Source organism: Zosterops lateralis (assembly GCF_965231275.1).
Source record: "Zosterops lateralis genome assembly, chromosome: 7".
NCBI lineage: Eukaryota > Metazoa > Chordata > Aves > Passeriformes > Zosteropidae > Zosterops > Zosterops lateralis.
In genome coordinates, this window is record NC_139767.1 from 31671454 (window position 1) to 31695605 (window position 24152).

General features: G+C 39.9%; 1 protein-coding gene across 7 annotated transcripts in view; it reads right to left on the reverse strand.

Moving 5' to 3' along the window:
• NCKAP5 (NCK associated protein 5) overlaps positions 1–24152 on the reverse strand; it is a 417071-nt gene that overhangs the window by 262074 nt on the left and 130845 nt on the right. For 4 of the 7 annotated variants that reach the window (XM_083865020.1, XM_083865021.1, XM_083865016.1 and 1 more), the window contains exon 1: positions 17618–17714. The exons of the other annotated variants lie outside the window; for them this stretch is intronic. In XM_083865020.1, the coding sequence (XP_083721146.1) occupies positions 17618–17695 (78 nt within the window). In that variant the 5' untranslated portion in view covers positions 17696–17714. Of the gene's footprint in view, positions 1–17617; positions 17715–24152 lie in introns of those variants that run through there. 7 annotated transcript variants of the gene reach the window in all.

Genomic DNA, 24152 nt, shown 5'->3' on the forward strand with positions numbered 1-24152 from the left:
TCACTGTGATTGATCACTGCACATCAGTCACAAGCCATTCAGCTTGGGCTGAACAATACCTAGGGGCTAACACAGCTTTCAGCCAAGGTCATGGGTTAGCCCTTCCCACACCAGCAAGCAACTTCCCTTTTTCCTCAGGCTTGGACTAGCCCAGAAAGCACACAGATTTGCATAACAAGTGGACAGGAAAAGAGGAACATGCCAAGCTTTTCCACCATGGAAGATCCAACTAAAAAATCACAGGCATTTAGTAGGAAAAACACTCCCTTTTCAGGCACAGTTAGAGCACAAACCCAGCAAGTTTCTGCAAGCAAAGAAACATTCTCATAGAAACAAGATATTCATAAGGAACCTGCAATTCAAGGAGCTGTTTTAGAAAAGCCTGTTCGTGTGACAACTCCCAAATAAAATCTAAAGCCTTGGACAGCCACAGACTCTGCAGTTCAGGTCATCATCGTGTGGTTGCCACTAAGTTGGTGCAGATGTGATGTCCTTTACTGCCCTGGTAATGCTGGATGGAAAGGAAGGGGCAAAAACTATAGAAGCAGAAAAATAATTAGATCTTTAGAAACTTCAAAACATTCATCATCCTCTGCCACTCTTTCATTCCTCATAAGTGACCCTCATCATTTTTACTACCCTTCTACAGATCACCTTGTAGATTTTATTTTTATGCAATTACTGATGAATGTTTGCTGGCCTAAGCAATTCTCAAATCACTAGTAATAGAAAAAAACATTAAGATGCAGCTTGTAACAGAAGGACAAACACACCCTGAGGTGTATGTATCTTTATGCAGAGCAACTGCTGGCTTCCCCACATAATCTTTTATTAACCTACTGCTCAGGACTGCTGCCTGTGAGCACAGGAATACATCTGAAATGGAGACTCTTTAATTAAAACCTGACTTTCAGTAAGAAACTATTACAGCCAAGCCTTTGGAAAAAAAACCCAGCCATATGACACCCTTTCACACTCAGTGGTTTACACTTCAGAAGCAACAGGACTTTGGAGATTTCTTTCATATCTCCCATCCCCTGCACTGCCTGCTTGCCATCCAGCCTGGCTGGGGTTTGCAACACTTTGATGCTGCCCCACCATGCTCTGAAGGGGTAATCTGCTTCAAAAGCTGCACAAATTGATTGCTCTGGTTTTGGTGACCAAAATAATAATAATAATAATAAAAAAATCCATGTTTGCTCTAGTGGTTCATAATGTTGCCAGAACCCTTGAAGGAATTTACAGCCTCATTATGCACTACTGGGAATACATTATTCTATATATTTCTGATGTTACAATGGTGTTAAATAATAGAGCTTTTTAGTATTTGAAAAGCTCTTCTATAGCATCTTTTAAATGTAGTTGATAAAATACAATCAGGTAAAGGCCATTATTGACTTTAGCCAAGCTGTTATATTACTCTACGTATTTTTAAGCACCTTTTTTTTGTTGTTGTTAGAACTAACTCAAAATCCTGAAAGAGTTTTTTTTTTAAATAAGAATAAAAGAGAGAAAATGAAGGAATGATGGTTAAAAACTCAACTATGTTGCTCAGGCATGAGGAGTTTGAAATGCTGCATACAAGAAAATTGTGCAATTCATTGCCTCCCGGATATATGCCAAAAATATTCTCCAAAAGAAAGGGTGAGTAGAGGTGATCTGGAAAGGGCTTTTAATCTGTGTGATAAATTGCCAAATGCCATTATATTTAATGAGTCTCATCAATGCAGTGCTGGAATAGCTGGAATAAATAAATAAATAAGTAAATAAAGCCCTATCAAAAAAGTAGTACAAACAATTGCATGAATTAATAATAAGGATCCCATTAATGCATGCATAATTTAGAGAAGTTAATGAAGCCAATTTAAAGTTTTACTAATGTATATTTGATTCTGTGAAGTCTAATTTTCTAAAGAGATCTTAATGCTCCCTTTCACTATTTATTCCCTCGACCTGTCCCTCATTTAAGAAATGAGCTCTTTTGGAAAAAAAAAATGAAATTTAATGGAAAATTATATTTTCTGCAGGATTTTAGGACTGTACTGTGAATCTCTGATTCCTGTAGAATAGTCAGTGGCTCAAATACACAAACCTCTAAGAAGCACAGAGCCATAATTTACATCTGTAACAATTGAGAAGCAGCCCTGGGAAGCCTGCTAGAAGGATCTGCTGTTTCCAGTACTCAGATCCTATTACTGTCATTTTATTGGAATAAAAAAAAATCCTTGAGGAATTTTGAGAAGCTTGAGGGAAAGCTTCATATTTGGCCAAATGTTAAAGAAATATTCAAAGGGGAACCATCATGTATATAAATATCTTCAGAATATTTTTGCACCTTAGCACGTTCATATAGGCAAACAGATCCAGCTTGATCTGCAATGGAGATGTGAGGTAATGAGTTAAAATTCTCCTACACTTCTTCCTAAGCAGCAAATGCTATTTGTGCATTTCCAAGTAATAATTCCTGGTCACTTGATGGTTAAAATAATTAAAAGTGTAAGTTGTGAGCAGAAAATAAAGTTAAGAAACAAGAGGCATCTACAGATGATTAGAAATAATGAAACCCAAGTCACGGGTAGTTCTACGGTTGGAAAATAAGAAAAAATGTGTTGATTGGCATCAACATCTCTTTGCAGAAAATGTTTGTTGTCATTTTCAGGTACCGGCTGTGGCTGATCCACTTTCTCCCTGCCCTTTTACATTCATTTGGTGGAGCAGTTTCCAGGTTAAAGTGAGAGGTACAGCCTTACTCTCTGCTGTTCTTAGGGCAGCTGCCCTCCAGGCTCCAAAGTTTGTTCCAAGTCGAGTGAGGGCAGAAAGGATAAACCAGAAATCAGCAGGTCGGTAATGAGAGGACCCATTGCAGGACCCATTTGCTCTGTGGGTCTCTGAAGTGTTCACTCCCTGTCTACAAATAATGCTTTCACACTGGTTGTTTACAGCTGACACCGGGGCTGTCAGAAACGAGAGGTCTCACTTCAGCCCTGGAAGCAAATGGGCTTTTTATTAAGGGTCTGAAGTGAGGCAGTGTAGGGAATGTTCCTGCACATCACCTTTAATAACTCTGCTATTTAAGATGTATTTATAACCTCAGTTTTCCACTCATCCCTGAACAGGGGGATTCAGGTTTTTTTGGCCATCCTCTTGGCCTGTCTCACCAGACAGCACACGTAAAGGAGTCTGCTTTTGGTTCAGGAGCACTTTTACCTGTGAAGTGTTTTGCAAATTGCACAAGGTTTTTTATTTATCTCTTGTTAAGTAAACTCTGATTTGGAAAAAAAAAAGATAAAAAGAAGATTAAATTTCAAGTGCCAAAGATTTACAGTCAGCTACATGCAAGAGTGCCAGAGCTGAGTGAAGAGGGCAACATGCTATCCTGCAAGGAATTGGGCTTCATCATCTGACTCTGCAGAAATGACATTTAAAAGCCCCTGGTGATGTCTGCTTTAAGTTGCAGTGATGTTACCAGCTGACATCAATCACAGACCCACTCTTTAACTAGGAGAGGACTCACAGATACATGAATTCTTTTAAAAGCACAGAGCAACAATATTGGTTGCTGATCTTTTCTCCTCCTCAAGAGGTATATTCAATTATATTTGAAATTCTTCCACTCAGGAAGCATATTAGATCCCTTCCTTTGGCTGTGCATCAAATTGTAATTATTTACCAGGAGACATATTAAAGAAAATCTAAGATATGAGGAATTGCTGATGAGCAAAGGCTGCGTACTTAATACCTACACTGACATTTCCAGTGTCCAGCATTTCCAATTAGCCACCTTTGTGGAGGTTTTCTGCCAGATAACAAGAGTTTGTGTTGCATTTATGGCTCTATCACACTCAGCCTACAGCCTACCTACTGAGCCTACAGCACTCTAATATTGTTTCAAGACTGTAAAATAATTACTCCTGATTGTCTATATTCAAACCCCGTTCCCTAAAAACTGAATATACTTTTCCAAAGAGTCACAACGCTGTTTACCTTGTCCAGCTGCTAGCCAGATATGAGAGCTCTACTTATCCTCTAAGTTATGAAATTTAATTCAAAAGGATTTAGACCCATCCCAGCTCTCCTCCTTCATTTCAGCAATATTCTCCTCACTCAGTTGCTTGCAAAAGCATAAGCTCATTACGTGCTGCCCAACACTCATCAGAAGATTATCGTGTATTAATTTTCAAACCTAATATTGCATTTCTTACTTGTGATAAAGTTTCTCAGAACAGAGAGACACCAATTACTTTGGAGTGGCAATTTGTAAAGAAGATTAGTCTGGCAAAGTGGATCTGAAGAGTTTGTTTCTAATTATTTCCATAAATGAGCTTTACAGGAAGTTCTAATAGGAAATTCCAATAATCAAGCAATTTATGCCTAAAATAGTTCTAATATTCTCAACCTTCAGACAACACATTTATTCCATTAAGATCAATAGACATTGTGAGTAACACAAGAGTCCTAAAGTAAAAATGAACAATAATTTTATTATATAATTTATAGAATACATACATCATGTGCTTGCCTTCAGATTCCATTTAATTGTGCCTTATACCTAAAGGAGATTTATCACATTAGGTGGACTGTGTTATGCATCTGTGATCAATTCTAAGCATTATCTCACAGCTCAGTGCTTTGAGCACAGTGAGGAGGAGCTTTGGCTATCATTCTGCATATGCATAAAAGTTGACCTGGAAATGAGCACAGCTTTTAATAACATCTTGCAACTTTTAGTTTGTTCATGACAGAACAAACACTCTGGGATACATCATCTCCCCTCAGTACCAGCTTTCCAAGCCTCAGAATATCAAAGTGACAGCAAAGAAAGCTGCACATGTCACTCAGGCTCAGCCAAGGCCCTACATCACACATGCACCCTACTTTCAAAATATGCAGGCACTCACTACCTCTATTTCCAACTGGGTTATGCAAAGCTCTAACGCAGCAACCCAAAAATGAACATTAAAACTTCATTGGACTTATCACATGCCCACCACATGGGTCTTTAGATCATCCTTTTGTGTTCCTACCTCATATAGGTATATTTATACCAAACAGGATGGTCTCTGGGAATTGCAACTCTGCCAAGACTGACATTTTCAAAACAAGGCTCATGTTGAAATGTCAGCTGCATCGTGGCACCAAGCACCTGGTGATAGGCAGCCCTGTCACCCTGGAGGTGACAGCCCTGCTGATTCCTGCCTGGGACTTCCCAGACATGAGGATCTGAGGGGAGTGATCTCATTGATGAGAGCACATTAAATATTTTCTAACCAAACTGAGATTTTTTACTAGTCAGGACTGTAGTCGTATTCTTGGATCAATGTCATCAGGACAGAAAGCATTGCCACAGTTCAGTCTTTTGGGTTAATTAAGAAAAATTAATAGATTACATTTATTATTCACTTGCAAGACATGATAATTTTGTCTTCAGTGATGCAGCCCAGATTGTTTCATCACTGCAAGCAGAAGAACAAAAGAGAAAATGAACAAACTGCTGAGACTCATTAGCATCTCCTATTCACATCCCATACATGCACATGTGCCCACTGACAGGTAGGAATAGGAAAACCATCCAATTGCAGGGTTTTCTTCCCTAAATTGCAATCTACATGGTCCACTCCATCAGCTTATCCAAGAAACCTAGAGCACATAAAAGGAGAAATAACAAAGCATCTATTTTATCTTTCCCTTCTCATTCAAATAGTCAAATTTACTGTGTGTCCATTTGTGGACTCAGCTGAGCCAGCAGAGTAGGTTACATGTGGGATGGAATTACTGATGTAAACCTAAAACTGAGGAAACAAATCTGACCTTCAATTCTAGAAACAAATGATATTTTCTTTATTTTATATTCTCTTTACTTTACATGACTTCTGGGGGGAAAAAATTGTATTTCCCACAGTAAAATGTAGCTTCTCTCATTTTTGGGATGCAGCTGTTTGGAAGGAGTTTGCAATGCAGGTGTTTGGAAGGAGAAGAGATCTCAAAGGTAGCAGGAGCCAGACAATTGATGGCTTTTAAGTATGAGGGGTTGAGACTGCACTGATCTGTCTGTTCAACAGAGAGTCAGCACAGTGAACAGAGAACCAAGACAATTCCCACAATCACATATTGGTGCTGAGTGAACTGGCACTCCACTCATAGATTTTTCAGTTTTTCCAGCTTCATTCCTCTATGTAATGTTCTACAATAATCAATATTTAGAGTCATGGATGTTTAGACCACCTGGGCCAGCTGTGCTGCCCAGTAGCTTTGGTGGCAGCCTGTCCACTGCTTGGAGATGAAGCTCAAAAATGAGCTGCTAGAAAGGACTTCCCACAAGGGCACAAAGCAGCCCCCGCTCAGTGCAGTGCAATTAAAAGAAGAGGTCATGGTGCTGTTGCAGAAAGCATCAATTGTGCATTCATCAGTCCTGCAGCAGAGTCCCTTCAGCCCTGCCAAGGCTCCCTGTGTGCCCCTCTGTCTGCCAGGGCTGCAGTGCAGGAATGTGAGTCAGCTCACAAACAACGAGTTTGGGGCTAACCAAGACAGCTCTGTTGAATTCTCCTTTTGATTTAAGTTCAGCCATGGTCGGGTTTGCTCACAAACAAAGCTGAAGGGCTAATAAACACACTGGGGAGGAGAAGAAAATGGTACTGACCTATAATATCAGGACACACAGAAACTTGCAATTATTCCATGCTTTGGAGTGTATTAGCAGAGATAATTAGTGTAAAGGGGTATCAAGGAAATTTTGATACATTATACAGAAGTCTGGTGATATTGTTCTGATATTCCACACAAGTGTGCCATAACTGTATTGTCACTGCCAGGAAGTGCTTTGTGAGCTTTTAGGACAAAGAACAAAGAAAAAACAAACAAAAAACAAACCACAAAAACTTAGAGGAAAAGGAGAAATAATTTCAGTAGGGCATTTCACCTTGTGCTGCTTGTAGATTGACACCTGATTAGTGAAGGAGAAATGGCCCAAATTTGAGCTGTTGCTTTATTTTAATGCCACGTGGCCACCATCACCACAACTGGTAGGTGCAATATGTAATCCAAGCATCTCTTAAAAAAATCAAAGGAGCTGAAACACAGAACCTTGCCCAGTGCTTCATGAAGGTGGGCAAGAACTTTACAACAAGTTAAGGAAGCAAAAAATCTTGACTTTCTGTAGTTCAGAGAAAAGTTTGAGGGTTTTTATCATGGAGTTTTCTTGTAATAAATTCAACCTTACACTGCTGAAAGGATGTTAAATCTTGGTTTTCAGCAGGAATTCAAGAAATATCTACTGACTGCTTGTTTTATTTATTTAACCTTCACAGGAAAACGTGTAGGGCTGAAGCTTTTGCAGCTGTGACTACAAAGGTGCATCATTCATGAGTTTTCCATATCTGACACCAGTACAAAGGGCATGGAGCATCATAGATGTTAGACAGTGAGAAAGAGACTGAGCTGATTTTAAAATTATTTCTCTCTATTTCATTGTGGAGACAGAGAAATAATTTCCTTCCCCTTCCACATACTGAAAATATGTTTTCATAAGAGTTTTCAGCAGCTAATCCACATTTTATTACTCTCTTCACTAAATCTGAGGAAACATGTATCTTATTTTAGTGAGAATTCACTGTAGATTATGGTTGCTTGAAAGTTATGTGATGAAACCCAACACCAGACACGGTGCTGGAGATTTTCCACTTCATTTCAAATGAAAGATGTGCCAAGCTCACAAATGTCCCTATAAAGATGGCCAAGCAAGTGCAGGACACTACAGCATCTGAGCTTTGTTTGTCACAGATAACAAAAATCCCAAAGCCAATCAAACTTTTGTTCACATAAAAATCCAAACAGCATTTGGAAAAAAGCTCTGTCACACTTCTGATTTGTCTGCCTGCTTTCTCAGAGCTTCTTTTCGGGGTACAAAGAAGAGCCAAAGTTATGTGCCTCCTCTCTCTTACACTGAAATGACTTGGACAAAACCTGCAAACAGCTTGTTAAAAGAGCATTACATGGTTATTCAGTGTACCTGCATACTTGGTCACATTAATTCAGATTAAATAAGCAATATGTAAATTCAGTGGAGCTGTTGTGCTCCTCTGGAGGTCACATCTTTTGTGCAGACAACAACACACTCCAGGAGATTCTCATTGTAGCTTTTCCTTAAGACAGTCCCCACTATGACAATTCATCTGCAGATCAGTGCACTCTAATTTATTTACTCTAGAAAATAATCTACCAAGCCTGACCCAGTAATACAGAGTACAGCTGCCTGCTTGGGTATGAAATACTGCTTGAAAAGGTGAGAGGATGACTCAGTGAGTGCCTCCATAGGATATCATCAGCAGAGTGTGTAGTGACACAGACACTCTGCTGCCACTCATCTACAGTAGGAGGAGAGAGAATCCATTCATCACAGAGTGTTTTTATAAAAGACAGCCTAATTCTGTACCCTCTCCTTATCCAGGTTAGAACAGATCAGCCAAATGATAAACACAGCCAGGACACCCTGATGTGCCTTTCTTTGCCAGAGCAAATCCTGCCTGCTCTGAAATCTTAGTTATGCCTTTTCTTGAGTGGAGATGTCAGGAAGTCACTGTGCATGAGTTAGAACTCTTGGTAGTATGTAAATGTGCATATTTTAGAGCTGGATTGAAACATCCCTTGCTATTATAAAAAATGTTATAATGAATTAATATGGTAGTCATGTAAATGCACATTTCAAAACAGTCTGTTGATCAAAAGAGTTCCTCTGTCTAGTTCCTCTAACTAGATATTCCATCAAATCAAGGTTTGTGTATTTAATCTGAATTGGTAGGTGTTATTTATTAATTATTAAAGTCACATAACACCTGGTATTTAATTCCTTCACTGGGTGACTGAAGAACTGCCACTGTCAGTGATGCACTGAGGGTCTATGACCACCCAAGCAAAGCAACACATTCTACTGGTGGGACAATTTAAACACATGGTGGTGGGCACCTGGGTATCCAAATCCTCTGGTCTAAGCAATCTGAAGCTGCAAGAGATAAATCCCTGGATGCAGATAAGACAATTCCTCCTTAGGTAACTTCTAAGGTATTTCTTGTCCTTTGTGTTAGAGAAACTGAAAACTATTGCAGGCCAAAAAAAAAAAAAAAAAAAAAAAAAAATTCAAGCACTGCAAAATACTGAGAGTGTAATACAAGCTATCAGGAGAACTATGACAAGTAACAATTGTTATTCAGTGTGGAGTCTCTTATTTCTGAGAAAATGCTCACAATTCTCTTAGCTCAGAATCTTGAATCTCATTTTGTATTTGCAAAGACAGGACACAGAGGCCCTTACAGTGAGGCCTTGACCTCAGCCAAGGTAAACCCACTGCCAAACCTGCAAGAGGCTGATGACTTCTAAACCAAGAAACAGCACACCAAAAAGCAGAAATTGTGGTTTTCATTTTAGTCTGGTGTCCTTCGTGAGCTTGATACTACTTATTTCATTTCACATCCTTTTGAGGGTTCTCTTGGTTAAAACAAAGCCAAACAAGTTTCTCTAAAGCACATAAGGTTGCAGGCTCCCAGATTGTTCCATGTGCAGAGCTTCTCACTGGGATGGGCAGGGCAGAAGGGTCACACTCAGGGCTCCCATCCCACCCTGACCCTTCTTCCCAGGGGAACCCATGTCCGCTGACACACTGCACTCATCTGTGTCCTCTCCATCTCTTTCCTCCCAATTCTCTTTGGAAATTTTGTCACTTCCTGGTAGCTCACTGTGCTATTTGTGCTGGTTTTAGTATTTTGTTTATATTTAAACTTCCTCTTTTTTATAATTCCCTGGATATATTTACATTCACACCAAAGTGTAGTCCCTCCCTCCTCCCCAGGTGCAGAGCAGCACACTGGGAAGCTCTGGAGGGCTTCCTGACACAAGGCGAGCAGCTCATTGCCCTCCTATTTTAAATTCAAGGTTTGTTAGTGATCTCCAAGATAGCATTGCATGCTGATTTACATGGACCAAAAAGAAAAATCCAGTTCTCCTTCATTAAAAGCAGAACTATTCTGCCTGCAGACAATATACACTAGACATAAATTTGAGAGCTAATGAATGGTATCTCAAGGACTCAAGCTTTAGCAGAGAGCATTACTAGACTTCTGTTATGAAAGTCATTTTTGTCCTTGCTGAAACCTGGATAAACAGAGCTTTTAACCCTGGAACAGTGTCAAGGGTTTTATAAAACTGCCACCACTTGTTTACTCCTGAACCAGAGTTTGAAAAAGTCTAACAAAGTGTATGTCTGCAAGTTACTCTGCAGAGTGGGGGACCTGAAAATGTGTGACTATTTTGTGGAATTAAGAGGGAACTAAGAAAAGTATTAATAAAATATGAAACAATATAATTAATATGCCATGCTATTTTCTGGTCCTAAACCAGCAGTATCTTCAACTTCACATCTCCCTCTGCACAGATCCACTTGTGGCCTTCTGCTCACTGGAGATCCTGATCACAGCTTCATGCACAGCACAGAAACAGTAACTGGTGCCAACAATCTGTCTGCCAGAATGCATTCTGATTTTTAAACATGGTTTGTCTCATTTAATTCCAAGTTGCGACCACAAAAAGTAACTGAAAACTGTTAATCAGAGTGTAAAGAAAGCAGAGATTAATGTCAGGCAAGAACAGAAAACCCCAGTGATGCCAGTGGGATTTTCTATCCCTGGTCTGTCTTTGCACAGTATATAACTGACTATGTAAGATGTCTAAAACACAGAGCTTTGGCAAATAAAAGACTTTCCACTTATAATTTTCCCACTCTCCCTTCTCCTAGTAGTTAATTATCCTATAAAAGGAAGATTTATTGAGGCATGTTCCCATAAATGCTGTGCATTAGCTATAACTATATATATCTTTAACATTCCAATGGAAGTTCTGTGCTTCACACAAATCTTTATTGCAGGATCCCAACTCCACAGTTCTTACACCAATTGTTCCCTCACTACAATCCATGAAGCATTTGCCAGGTTAAAACTTACAGGTGAACCCACAAACTACCAAACTCTCAGAATCTTCAGTCTGACAGTAATTCGCTGTGCAACACTTGTCTTGGCAGGACCTGGAGAGTGGCCCTGGAGGATGCTCTGCTACACAGGGTAGACCACAGTCATTGCTTTAGATAACACCTGAACTTTAAAACTCCTCTGAAGCAGAGCTTGGTAAGTGTCAGGATAGTGCTTGCCTGCAGCCCTGAGTTGGGCACACGACATGCAGTGATTAGAGCAGGTTCCTCTGTTCTCAGCATCCTACCTGCCCTGCAGCCCCCAGGAGCCACTTCCCTCCTATTCTGGGAAGGCTCCAAATGCACCAGAAAGGCAGCACCCCACCTCTGGGGCCCCAGGCTTTGGCTCCATTGCTATGGAGACTTTTATGGGCTCCAGACTTAAATGCCCTCTTGGAGAATGGAGCAGAATTTACCCAAGAGTTTCTCCCTGCCTTTGTGAATCCCTGTGGGATCTCACCCTTGTGGTTGCAGTCTTGGTTTGGGGAGCAACAGGAGCTGAGCAAGGCATTTCCCTACCTAAGGCATGAGGCACTGCTGAGCTTATCTTGAGGGTCAGATTTTCAGCCCAGGAACCAGTAGAGCAAACATATGTCATCCTAGCCTGCTGACAGAAAGGTGACATTGAGAGCTCAGAGCCAGTTGAAAGGTACAGCTCTAGAACAGCCTTTCATTTATCCTGGCCCAGCAGAAGCACTGGAGAGCACAGCAACCTACTTTGTATCTTGACTTTTATCACAGGTGGGCAGGTTCAGAGAACTTAGGGGAAAAAAGACAAACAGCCACCTGAGAGATTTTCCTCAGGATTATAAAATTCTACTTAAGATTTCCAACAAAATCATCAAAAGTATGGGTTAAGATGAAGTCCTTGTCACCAAGCATGACAGACTATTAAAACATTACACAATGAAGCATAAACAACAATGTGCTTCATTTGTCCATTTTACAGTCAGCTGAAAGAGTATTTAGGTCATTACATTTAAAATGCCATTGCATTAACTCATCTCTCAAACAACACAATACCCAGACATTAGCAGATCTGCTGGGCTTCCTAATACCTCCCTGGAAAGATAGAGAAGTTCTGATTACTCTGACAAAATATTTCACAGAAATACACACAGCTCTGTGTGTTGATGACTGATGGTTGGGACATTGATGTTGGGCAAAGAGGTTTTGTTGATTACAGAAACGTAACTTCAGGATGCCATATTTTAAAAACAATCCCACAGAACTGCAGCCAAGTCCTTGAAAAAAAGAACAAAAAGTATTGAACAGCATGAGAGATAAAAGATAGCAAATGCCAAGCATGAGAGAGGTGCCTGAAGCAGGAGCTGGAAGTGCAGCACAGTTCCTGCTGCTACACCCAGGAACCCAACAGGGTCTGGGTACAACTGCTGGGAACACTGGGGAAGTTACACAGCAAGGGCAGAAAAATAGCAACAACAAAGTTCTTCAGAACACATTTTATAAAACAGAGACAAATCCAGGATTTAGATGCACGTCAGGGTTGGAGCGGAAAATAATTCAGAAGAGATTTCCCTGTCTGCATTACACTTGTCTGCTTTTGAGCATTGTTCCAGCAAACATGCCAGCAAAGGGCTTTTTCTCCTAGTTAAAAAATGTTTTAAATTAGGGGATTCCTTTGCCCAGATCATGTCTCTCTACCTGACCTATTTTCTCTGAACATCCAAGCTTCTGTAGAACAGACTTGTACCTCACACTACTTCAGCTTACTGCATGCACAAGTGAAAACCACTGCTACTGATAGAAGGAATTAGAAAATTATTAAGATTGGTGCCAAATTCCATGAATACAAGTAGTATGTGAAGCAAAATTTCAGTTTTGAGAAAAAGAATGTAACATACTTAAGTGCAGGTAGAGCTGAGCACACACAGGACATGGAGCACCACTATTCTTGAAGGTACCAGCTGTGTCACACAGTCCCATCCAGCAGGAATCCAGCAGAATCCTTAAGGCAGTTTGCCAGCTACCAAAACACATTTAAAATCCTGTCTCCAGCCTCCAGTAGCAGTTACAGGGAATATCCACCTTTTAGCAGATGCATTCACTGAGTGTCTTTTTTCCCCTGTTTTTCCTTTAATTCTTTCTATCAGTGTTTTCTGTATGTGCCTTATTAAATTCTGGCATTGACTAGTAAATATTTTGCCAAACAGATGTTTGTTTGTTTAAAACTATTGGGGAACTAGATTGATTTCTGTGCCTGTGGCTGTATCCTATGAATAACTCCTCTGCTTTTTGAATACCTAGGAATTAAGAAGAGAAGTTCAGTAAGGAGTCCATGGGGCTAGAAATGCCTGCAGTGCTCACCTGACCATCAGCACATTCAAATGCCACAGGGAGGAAAACAAACTCTTTGAGCCAACTGGACCTCAGTGCAGAATATCTGAAGGCTTTAGCTGGCCTGTTATCCTGTGAGCAATCCAGGCTTTTCTTTCCCCACATGTCTGGCAGTCTGCAGAGAAACCATATGGGATCCCAGCAAACTGCATATGGGAAGGACACGAGTATCCAGGGTGAGCACAGGGAAGGGTCAGACAGGCTCTGCCTGTTGTTTGTGACAACAGCTTGTGACCTGTAAGGTGCTGCTTGATTGTGCCCCATGAATTAGACTATAATTCACAAAGCCATTCTTTACTTTCATGCAGGACATAAAGAGTCCTTAGGACAAGCTAAGATTTATTTACAAATATTAAATAAACAAATAAATAAATAAATAAATAGAGATTCCATTATTTTTATTTTCAGAAGAATTCTTTTTATACTATACACTGCTGAAACACTGCATTTATGTTCCTGCTTCTAAAAACACATAGCTATTTCCAGAGTTTATTTTCCTATTAATATCCTTTGAAGACATTCAACATATTCCACATAATACATTTTTAAAAATACCATTTTATGTCATATCTTGGAGCCTGAGGAGTGGATTACATAGAGAAATGAACACAGTAGATAAAGAAGTTTGAGAAGGATTCAAGTCACATTTCAAATCTAAAATCTCTAAATTGGATTTTAAAGCCCCAGTCTCAGGGAGGAGCTGCCATGCAATTTTAATTCTGTCCTGGGCAGGGCCAAGGATCAGAACACAATCCAAAGAAAATGCAAGTTGCAAGATTCTTTCTTCAAAATTCAGCCTGAATTGAAAGTATATCCCACACAGAGAGATTATCATTAGGGAGAACTGCACAGTACTGGAATATCAAGTGCAGCAAGTGGATCAGGGACAGAACCAGGGACATCCCTGTTTATTGATGGGAAGGTGGCTGGTTCTGAACGGGGATTACACACAGCCTTAATGGACAATTCTGTGTTTCTTTCCATGGCAAAATTCCTTTCATGATAAAGGAAAGTTTACCAGAAACACAAAATGTAACAACTGATTTCTAAAGCATTTTTAGGGAGAGACTGATGAACCTCCTCATGTCTCTCCCAAGTGTGATTACATTATACTGCCTGGTTATGTTGAGTGGTTATTAATCCACTTTTAAAGTCAAATTGTGAACTTGGCTTAGAAATCTGTTCTTACATCTTTGCTATTCTCTTTGGCTTTTATTTAAATTGATAAAAAAATACCACAAAAACCATTACCAAAACAGATGTTGTATTCTTTTCCAAACTAGCATGAAAACTCAACTACCTTGTTTCATAGGGGAGACTTCACATGCCACTTTTTTTCAGCCATTTAATCACATGGCAAAATTTCTTCCCCTTAAGCTTCTGTTTCCATAGTTAAACAAAACCAGACACCAAAAGAAGCAACTTCTAATTTTGAAAATCCCCATTCTCCTGCCAAACATTTGGTTTAGCTCAATCACACAGAGCAGCTCCAGGGTTTTCACTGCATAAATAGGAGAATGACATTAAGTGACAATGCACTGAAAAATAATATAAGTCTAATCATTCCAAGTTAAGCTTCCTCCACAATACAACACTTTCTTACAGGTTTCTGAGATGCAAATTAAAAGTATTTCTGAATTTGTTCAAAATATTTACCTCCATAGGCAAATATTTCCTCCAACTACAGTGAAACAAACAGGAGAATTAAATCAACTTCATTATATTTATTTTATTCCGTAACCTCTGGGCCAGATTCAATAAAAGCTCTATCTGATTTCAGTCTGTGTGACAGAACATTAAAAAGACATGCTATTTATTTAATTTAGCACTCACTACTTTTTTGAGCAAGGAAAGATAACTTCCTGCTGGCTCTTGTTTACTATGACTTATGCATGGGAATTGTGCTTTACATAGCTGAAGTCCTTAAGATGTCAAAATCTGGAACTTGGGTTGGAATGCACACAGATCTTATTAATTAACAAGGCCTGGGAAAACAAATGGGATAGAGAAAATATATTTGGGCTCTGGATTCAGCATGAGAACGAAGTCTGCATTCAGATTCAAAGCCAAATCAGAGCTAACGTTCAAGTATGCATGGAATGAGGTCCCTAGCAGTGCTTATTGTGAGATTCTTGCTCCAACTGACAAATCTCCTGATATTTCCTTCATTTCTAGCAAACTCAGAGCAACTTTCTGAATTCCTTTGTTTCTTTAATCACCTTTGTTTAGACACAGGGATTTGTACCCCAGTCCTGCAAATTTGAACGATTTATTTAAAATAATCAGGCTCTATTTGGGAAGAATGTTCTCTCACAGCATTGATCATAGACCAGATACTGTTCCACTATGTGCTACATGTAATAATCTCAGTTCCTTGTATTGGATTGGACTCCTAGCTCCATTTTTTTTACTTTCTGAAAAACTATATTCAGTTTGGAAGCCTGTCCATGTGCAGAATTCCCTCCCGGACTAACGAGGCTGATGTCACCACTGTGCAATTCTGGGTTAAGCCGCAGTAACTCCCCTGATCTCAATAAAGCTGCAGCAGCAGAAAACTCCGGTAACACAAAAGTGAGTCACACCCAGGCAGCTCCGCGTGTGGAAGGGCTCTGGATGTGCCCAAAGGGTAATCAATGAAAGCCTTTTATCATTTTTTACCAAATTCTGGATGCATTACTCTGCAAAATAGAGGCTCAGCATGCCCAGGTACACTTAGAAAACTCACCCAAAGCAAAAACCCAGAGAGCAGATTTCAGTGCCAGTGATCCATACACACCTGGACCCGAAGGTATTTGAGATACCAAAGGTTATCATGTAGTAAGGTGACAAAATTGATTAAATATTCCTGATTAGATGAAGCCACAGCATATTAATCCTTAATCAAATAATATCACATATGGCTTTCTTCTCAGTTTGGTACCTTGGCTATAGCACCATGGGCCAGGATCCAAGTTTTTTATCAAGAACGTGCTTGTGATTTCTGTCTAAGAACACAACCAGGGTTCAGCATTGCTCACAGTGTTTGCAGAGCAGGCAATGTGCATTGCACATCAGTTTGCATATAAATGTTGGGCTTTCCTCTTCCCACAACTCCCTTAACCTGCAACATTTCCTACAGAGGGACTGCTAGCAAGAAAGAGTGCAGGGACCTTTCCAGCTTTAGAAGGAAAGCCATAAAATTTAATGTGCCCAGCATAGTTCTATTTAAAGCACTGGTAAATGAGCCAACAAACTACTGTCCATGAGCATTACATCACGTGTTGCCACATTTCTCTGAGGCTATATAAAGCTGTAATATGTTCACTAATGAATTGTATGGTATGTTCAGGCCATATGGCTCCCCAGAACTGTACAGAACAATGCTGCAGTTATGGGGGTACGGAACAATCACTTTCTGACATGTACATCATCGTGTGTTTATGAAATGTCTCCCAGGGAGACCACATGCTAAAATAAACAGTCAATATTTTATTGTTCGCTCTCTCGTGTGCTTGTTACAATTTGGTTTATGTTTTATTTGTTTATAAAACCATTTGTGCTAATAACCCAACCATATTTTTTATTTTCCTCTGTGCCCTAATTTCACTGCTGCTAAGGCAATACAGAAGAGATGATTGGCTCCAGTTTTTTTTGTTTCAGAAGTTCCAGCTGCTGACTAATTACCTTGTTGGAAAAGCAAACATGGCCGTTTCTCATATCTACACTACATTTTCTTATTTCCAATTATGAAGTTACAGGAATCCAAGGCAGTTAATATGTCAGGTTTTATTTACATAGCTCTTCAGTTATCATGTGGAGCAGCATCTCTGCTCAACCTTTTGGATTATAGGAGGATTTTGTTGAAAGACAAAATGCTATGGAATGGGTTAAAGTATGTATATAAATTTAAACAAACACAAATAAAAAGCAAAACTCTTGGGCTATCTCTGTGCATTCTGGTAAATGAAGCCATAATCTCCTAATACCCCTGGCAATGAGGTCTCTCCATTAGCTAATAGCTGGTTTAAAACACAGTCTGATAATAATTCTACAAACTAAATAAACATTTAAAAATAAACACACACACATATGCATAACTATTCTGATTTACAAGGCAGAAAATGTACAGCATTATTTTCCACTGTCTTTTTCAGTCATTAAATTTTCAATAGTGTGAGCCTGCATGCAAACACCCTCCTGAAGTTAAAGCAGCTTTGAGGTACCCACCCTGCTCCCTCACAAGGTGGGAGCCTCCTGAGAAAGCAAACCTACCTTTAGCAACTGAAGGAATGATAAACCATGCAAGGCATTGGACTGGGCTGGATCTTTTGAGTTCCTGCAGCCATCCATTGTGGGTATAAAAATCCTGGCTGTGCTCAATCAGAAAAGCAAGAGCGTGTTCTTCTCTTCAGAGCAAGCACTGCTGCCTTTCTGCTTCTTGTCAATATTTAACTAGTTTGTCAAGTTGGATTATATCTCCTGTCCTAAATCCTACTCCTTTAATTCAAACTAAGTGGGTGTGCTTCCAAGGCAGCTTCTTAGTCATGTATTGATATCTTATCAAAGTCATTTGTTTGGCCTGGAAGGTTTCTTCCTGGATGCATTTTCATATATAGGTGATGCAGTTGCCAAACCAATGCATGGTGAACAAACAGCCATGATTTCTGTGTTCCACAGCAACAGCCACAGAAAACAAGGGCTTTGTTGTATTTTCAGCATTTCTTGATCACTCTTGGCCGCAGAATGAGAACATCACTCACAATAATCAGAGGAATTCCAATATATACACCATTTTCAACAAACTAGTATAAAATAATATGTTTTTTCAGACATTTTTTTAGGCAGAGGCTGAAGGAAGTGCTTCCATAGGGCTGATCCCACCCTCAGATGTGGCTGCAGCTGCCTTTTCCCTGCAGCTACTCCAGCACTGCCAGAGCTGTTCCTGCTGTCTGCAAACAAACCAGTTCAGTTTGACTTGCTGGAGATGCAGCCACACACTGCTGTGAACAGGCTTGTATGGATTCATGCTTTGCACCACTTATGTACATTTATTTGCACGTTAAGTGTGTCTCTTAGGCACAGGCAATCTGCCAGCACAGTTCTCAATGGAACACAATTTTGCTTTCCAAATTAAGAGGTACTATTAATATCAAGCAGCAAAAACAATGATGCAAAACCTGTATAGTGCTTCAAGCTCCAGTAGTTAACATTAAAAAGCCAATTATCACCAGTTCACTGCTATATTTTGTCTCAGAAGGTAGATTTTTCTAAAAGAATGTTACAATTTCTTAGTTTGGTGTTTTCTTGTTTGGGAGGTTTTTGGGGAGTGGTTGGGGCAGGGAATGCTGACTTTCAAAAATAAACTTTGCTTTTTCCAAAAAGAGACAGGATGCAAAAATTTTTCAGGTTTCAAAATAATAGATACAAATATTCCTCACAGATCTCTTTTTCCCTGTCTTCCCTCAAAGCTTTTTCAAAGAAAAAGAAAAATAAGAAAATTTTGAACCAAAGAAGTCAGTTCAACCAAATAATGGGAGAAATAAGATTCACTCCACTTGCAAGGAGTAGTAAAGGTACAGGAGGTGGAGTCTACCTAGTTGTATTTCCCAGATGAACTTCTGGATATGTGGGTGCTGTGCAACTTTTCCCATACCTTTGATAATACAGATTGTTTACATCCCTGTAACGTTGTTTAAAATAACCTAGTCATTATTAATGACTAATTCAGATCTGAAAATATCTCTGTACACATGGATGTACACAGTGAGCTCCTGTTGTAAGTTATCAGACTGAGATCATTGTGTCACTCTGCCTGACACAACGGCTGATGAAGAAATGAGAAGATTTCCTGCCATTCTCTGACCCGTGGGCTGGGCCAGGCTTTGCCAGCACACAGGCACAGGAGGCACTCAGTGTTATTTAGCTCCATTCCCATACCTCTGTCTCCAAGAGAACAAACTCTCTGTTTCAGGGTCAGTGTGCAGGGGCTTGTCCAGCATGACAGGATTTCAGATCACCAAAAGCTGGCAGAAGCTCACATCTGCCTCTCAGCTTGATGGGCACAAACCCTCAGGGGACAGTTATCAGCCAGCCAAATCATATGTGCAATGGTTATTCCAGATATAAAAAGATTCTTAACCTATATACAATCTCTTGAGCAACTCAACTCCCCACCCCCTTCCCCAGTGCTCTCAGCCTGCCCTGAAATAGATGCTGAGCCTCCAACAGTCAGAAGAGATTTTGTAGTCTGAAATCCAAACCACGCACAATTGGCCTCTGTAACTAGTGGAACAAATGCTACTCTCTTGCAGTAAGATATTTTTGTCTTTGATAAATATTAAGTGACGTGCAATAGTCATAGCCAAAGCAGCTGACCCATATTTCATAACTAGTGGAAGTTTTCCCTGACACTATCATTAGAAGCACTCAGCTGCTGGGGGCTGTGAGCTGGATTCCACTGCAAAACTCCTGCTCAGACCCAGTACAAGATCACCAAGCACAAGATTACTGCCTGTGGCCTTGACAGGAGGAAATGCACTGGAGATCACTTGACAGAAGATTTTAATGTGGCTCTTTACATCCTTTTAATTGGTTAAAAAGGGGAAAAGTGGAAGCATTCACATTATGCCTTATTAACTTTTATTTTTCACTGGGGAAACTCCGGAGACTCACCTCTATCAGCACAATCATGGGGAGGGAGCAGATACTGGGTAAGGGGAGTTTTGTCACAGGATATTGTGTGACAGAACTCATCTGGCTGCAGGAATTACAAGACAACATACAGAGATTGGTCATGAGGTCACCTTCGGTGTCACTGAGTAGCTGCTTTCAAAAAACTACCATTGGATGTAACTTTAGTGAAAATTATTTAATAACTGAAATCTGCAGATCTCAAGAACATTGCTAGACATCAGAAATTCTTTAGAAATACTACATCCTTGAGCTTAGAATGTTGGGGTTTTTCTTATGAAGCTGAAAACCTTAATGTTTTCAGGGTTGTGTTGAAGTTCGGGTGTTTTCTGCTTTTTTGAAAATAAATAGATTCAAAGTTTGCAAACATAAAGAGGAGTTGCAGAAAACCTGAGAATAATCACAATCTGCCCAATATTTTAAGCAATATAAAATACCATGAGCCTCAGAACAAAATCCTACAAACCTGGTACAGGAAAATCTTTGTTTACTTAATGCAATTCTGACTCCTTATCCATTATTTATTTATTTCAGTATTGCACGAATTCCCCCAGCCAAGCTGTTTGGGTTGCCAACATGAATAGCTTTCCACATCTGCTGCCAACTGATGTCTCCCCTGACGGTATTCAGAGCTGAAGACCAAAAATTTCACGTAGAGCAGAATTAGCTCTTTAATAAATGGGTCTGTGGAGCACTTCAGTGCAGTACAAAGCAGCTGTTTCAGTGCTCGTGTGGCTTCTGGCAATTGTCTCCAAAACTTGCCTGTGCCACAGCTCATCAAGGAGTTACCTGCTGCTTCCATCACAAGCCGACATTTTTGCATTCTTAAATAATACTTTGAGTGAAATGAGGACCTTGAAGGGTATATTTATGTTGCTCAAATTCTGCATTTTTTGTGGAATGAGTGAATTCTACCCTTTAGATCTCAGTGAAAATTTGTCATGCTTTTCTTGAAACCCACTTAAGCACACTGAGGACTTTGCATGTGCAAAGGGGAACATTTCTTGGTGCACACTGCAACAAATGGAACTCCCAGATTCACTTATGCATCTTAGACTTGTCAGCTGAGTTCTTACTGTCTCACAAGGACCACTGAGCTAATTCTGTCAAACTCCCATTTCCCTCAGTGGAAATTTGTCCAAAATTAAATAAAAAACCCAAAAAAACTGTGGAGCATGCTCTGTGTTTGGGTGAAAAATGAACTGTCTTGGTAGCTGCCACATTTGTGTGCCAGGAATTGTTGTGTGGGATTGTAAAAGGTGCTTACTTTTGGCCTCTGTTCCCAGTTAAATCAGTCAGTGATTAAACTTCCACTGACCTCAGTGGGAACAGATTTAAACTCATTTTAAAATCCAAGTATGCAGGTTTTACATATCGGACAACATACTTTTCCAAGCACTGCTATAAACCTTTTTCTCCCATCACATGTACTGGCAATGCATTTTTTGCAGTAGATGTTGGAAGAGACTAAAGGACTGTGATTGTTTTTCAGTGTCACTTAAATAAATTGAGCATAGTGCCACAGGCTGAATAAGAAGATACGATTTTTTATAAGCTCATGATGTTTTCCTTTACCTTAGAATGTCTTAGAATTGTTCATTAAACTTTGAATAGTGCACAGCACACAGCATCTGACACAACTGCCATGCCACCCCTGCCATGTCTGCACCATCACACAACAAACCAGACATGACTTTTTAATGAGAAACAATAAAAAATGTTCATCAATTATTGAAGTTTTCTTTTTAGTATGTATGACTGAAAAAACACACGAGTGAAAATATCACTTACACTGACTACATGTCACTTACACTAAATATTTTGGGTTTTTTATTGTAGGCCCAGCCACCTCAATACCCTGTTTAGAGCATTGTTTGACAACAATACTTCACTTTTTTGGCATGAAGGAATTCAAAACCTTCCCTACTGTGCAACACACAGCTATGGCCTTGGGCTAAAAAATAAATACCTGCTTTTCACAGAATGTGTTAAGCAGTTCAGCCTTTCCAGAAATAAATTCTTTCTCTGTATCCTCTATTTGGATATTTTCAGAAAGAAACAAGAGGTCTTTGAAACATTAAATATTTTTGAATGTGGCAATGATAATAAAGCTAGTGGCACACAATGTGGAGAGGGTAATTAGTCCTGCAGCCCAGCATTCCCTCCCATGAGTGGGAACACTCTCACTCTGCAGCTCCCAGTGACCTGAAGGTCATTCCTCTGTACAAGGACATTTGCTACAAGGTCACTAAGCTTTTTTTAAACTAAAGAGAAAACAAGGAAACTGCTTTTCTCTTCTGCCAACTTCTCTTCAGAGCATCACCATGTCCTTTCCAAAGTTTTGCTGCCTCCTGCCTCAAACTATAACCTGAGGAGTGGAAACCTCTTTTATTCTTTGACCTTCAGTGCTTTCCATAAGAAGGCAACTTAACTCTCTGTGGCAGAAAAGACCCTCCTTTGACCTCACCTTCAGTTTTTCTTCATTCATGGATGCCAAGGGAGAATGATGAGGAAATTTGTTGTTTCCTTCTCTCCCTCCTCTCTCCCAGTCACATCTCCCTCTTTCCCAAGAGCAGTCACAGCAGCTCTTGCAAAATCTTATCTCCTCAGTGCCTCACCCTATACATCCTATAGTTCCCTTATCCCACCCGAGATAACAGCCCAGCCAGTGCAGTGGGTGTTAGCTCACTCTGGGGTTCTCTGGTGGGACTGAGGTGAGTGTGTCACCCAAGAGCTACAAACACCATTTCCTGTGCTATCCATGTATTGAAATGCTGGAAAAATCTAACATCCAGATATTGGCAAGCCAAGCTTGGCTCAGTGCGAGACTGTGAGAGATCACAGCCCAGGGAAGGATGGCTGCAGGCCATAAATGCAAATAGCTCTGCGATTAACAACATGTTATACCCATAAAATTTAAATCAAACAGTGGTCAGCTGAAGGTCATTAAAGAAAGAAAGTCCCTTAGTTCTCCTCTAGGCTGCTCTGAAAGGCTGATACTCACGCAGAAGGTACGGTGGAGTAAGAGGAAACCACACAGATTTAAAAGATTTTGCTTTGAAAATAAGAAAATGGATTTGCTGAGTATTATGTTGAGCCCAATCAATGCAATCAAAGCAGTAACAGGCTATAAATTACCAGGAACAACAACAACAAAAAAATCCTAGTTGGTTGGAGTGACTTCTGTCAATACGTATCACTTACCCAGCAAACAAAGAGAGCACTCGCAGCACAAACATTATAAAAGGGCCAAACTTTCTAGAGTGCTCTGGATCCTTTGCCAGCTTTTGTAAGCTGAGTTCAAGAAATGTGAAACTACTTAGTGTCAAAGGGCTGCCTGCTGACTGTGAATAGTCACCTTTGACAGGAGCTAGAGGGAATATGGGGATTGTTTCTGCAAGAAACAACTTTAACTCAGAGCTCCTTGAGGCAGCAGAGGATGCTCTGCAATACCTCAGTGCAGGTACCCTCAGCTGGGCAACACACCAGGTCACTGGGGGATGAAACAGCTTCTGAATAAACAGATCTGCTTAATTTGACCATTATCTCCTGCATGAACCAAACCTGGCACTACAAATACCAATCTTTTGTTCATCTCCACTGCTGCATGAGTAGAAATTTGCTGAATTTAAATAAAACAGAGAAAAAGACACTTAATCCATGACAAAACTGCCTGTGACCAAGGTATGCCTTCTATATCAATAATTAAGACAAGAGATTATAAACTTTACCTGGTAAATTAATTTAACTTTACAAGCTAGCAAAACAAACTGAAGGAGGCCGAACCTCTTGGTCAGACATGAAAATCACCATGATAGCTACAGAAAATGAAATGCCGATGTGCACTTGAATAGCTGGAGGACAAAGTAGTTTCTCTGGAAGGTGTTTGAGTTTGTGACTCTTTCAAATTTTATCAGGGAAATAAGTTTCCTTCGTAGCTACCAAACAGTAGGAAAGATCATAAAAGTCCAAAATTGGCCAACTGAGAAGCATCTATTACACCTGGCCCTAGGGAAGGAAGGAAAAATGTGTGAAAGTCTAAAGAGGAAAGTGCCTCTATGTGGAAATTTCCAAATTCAGTACATTCACATAAACTCTCATATAAGAACGTTTATAT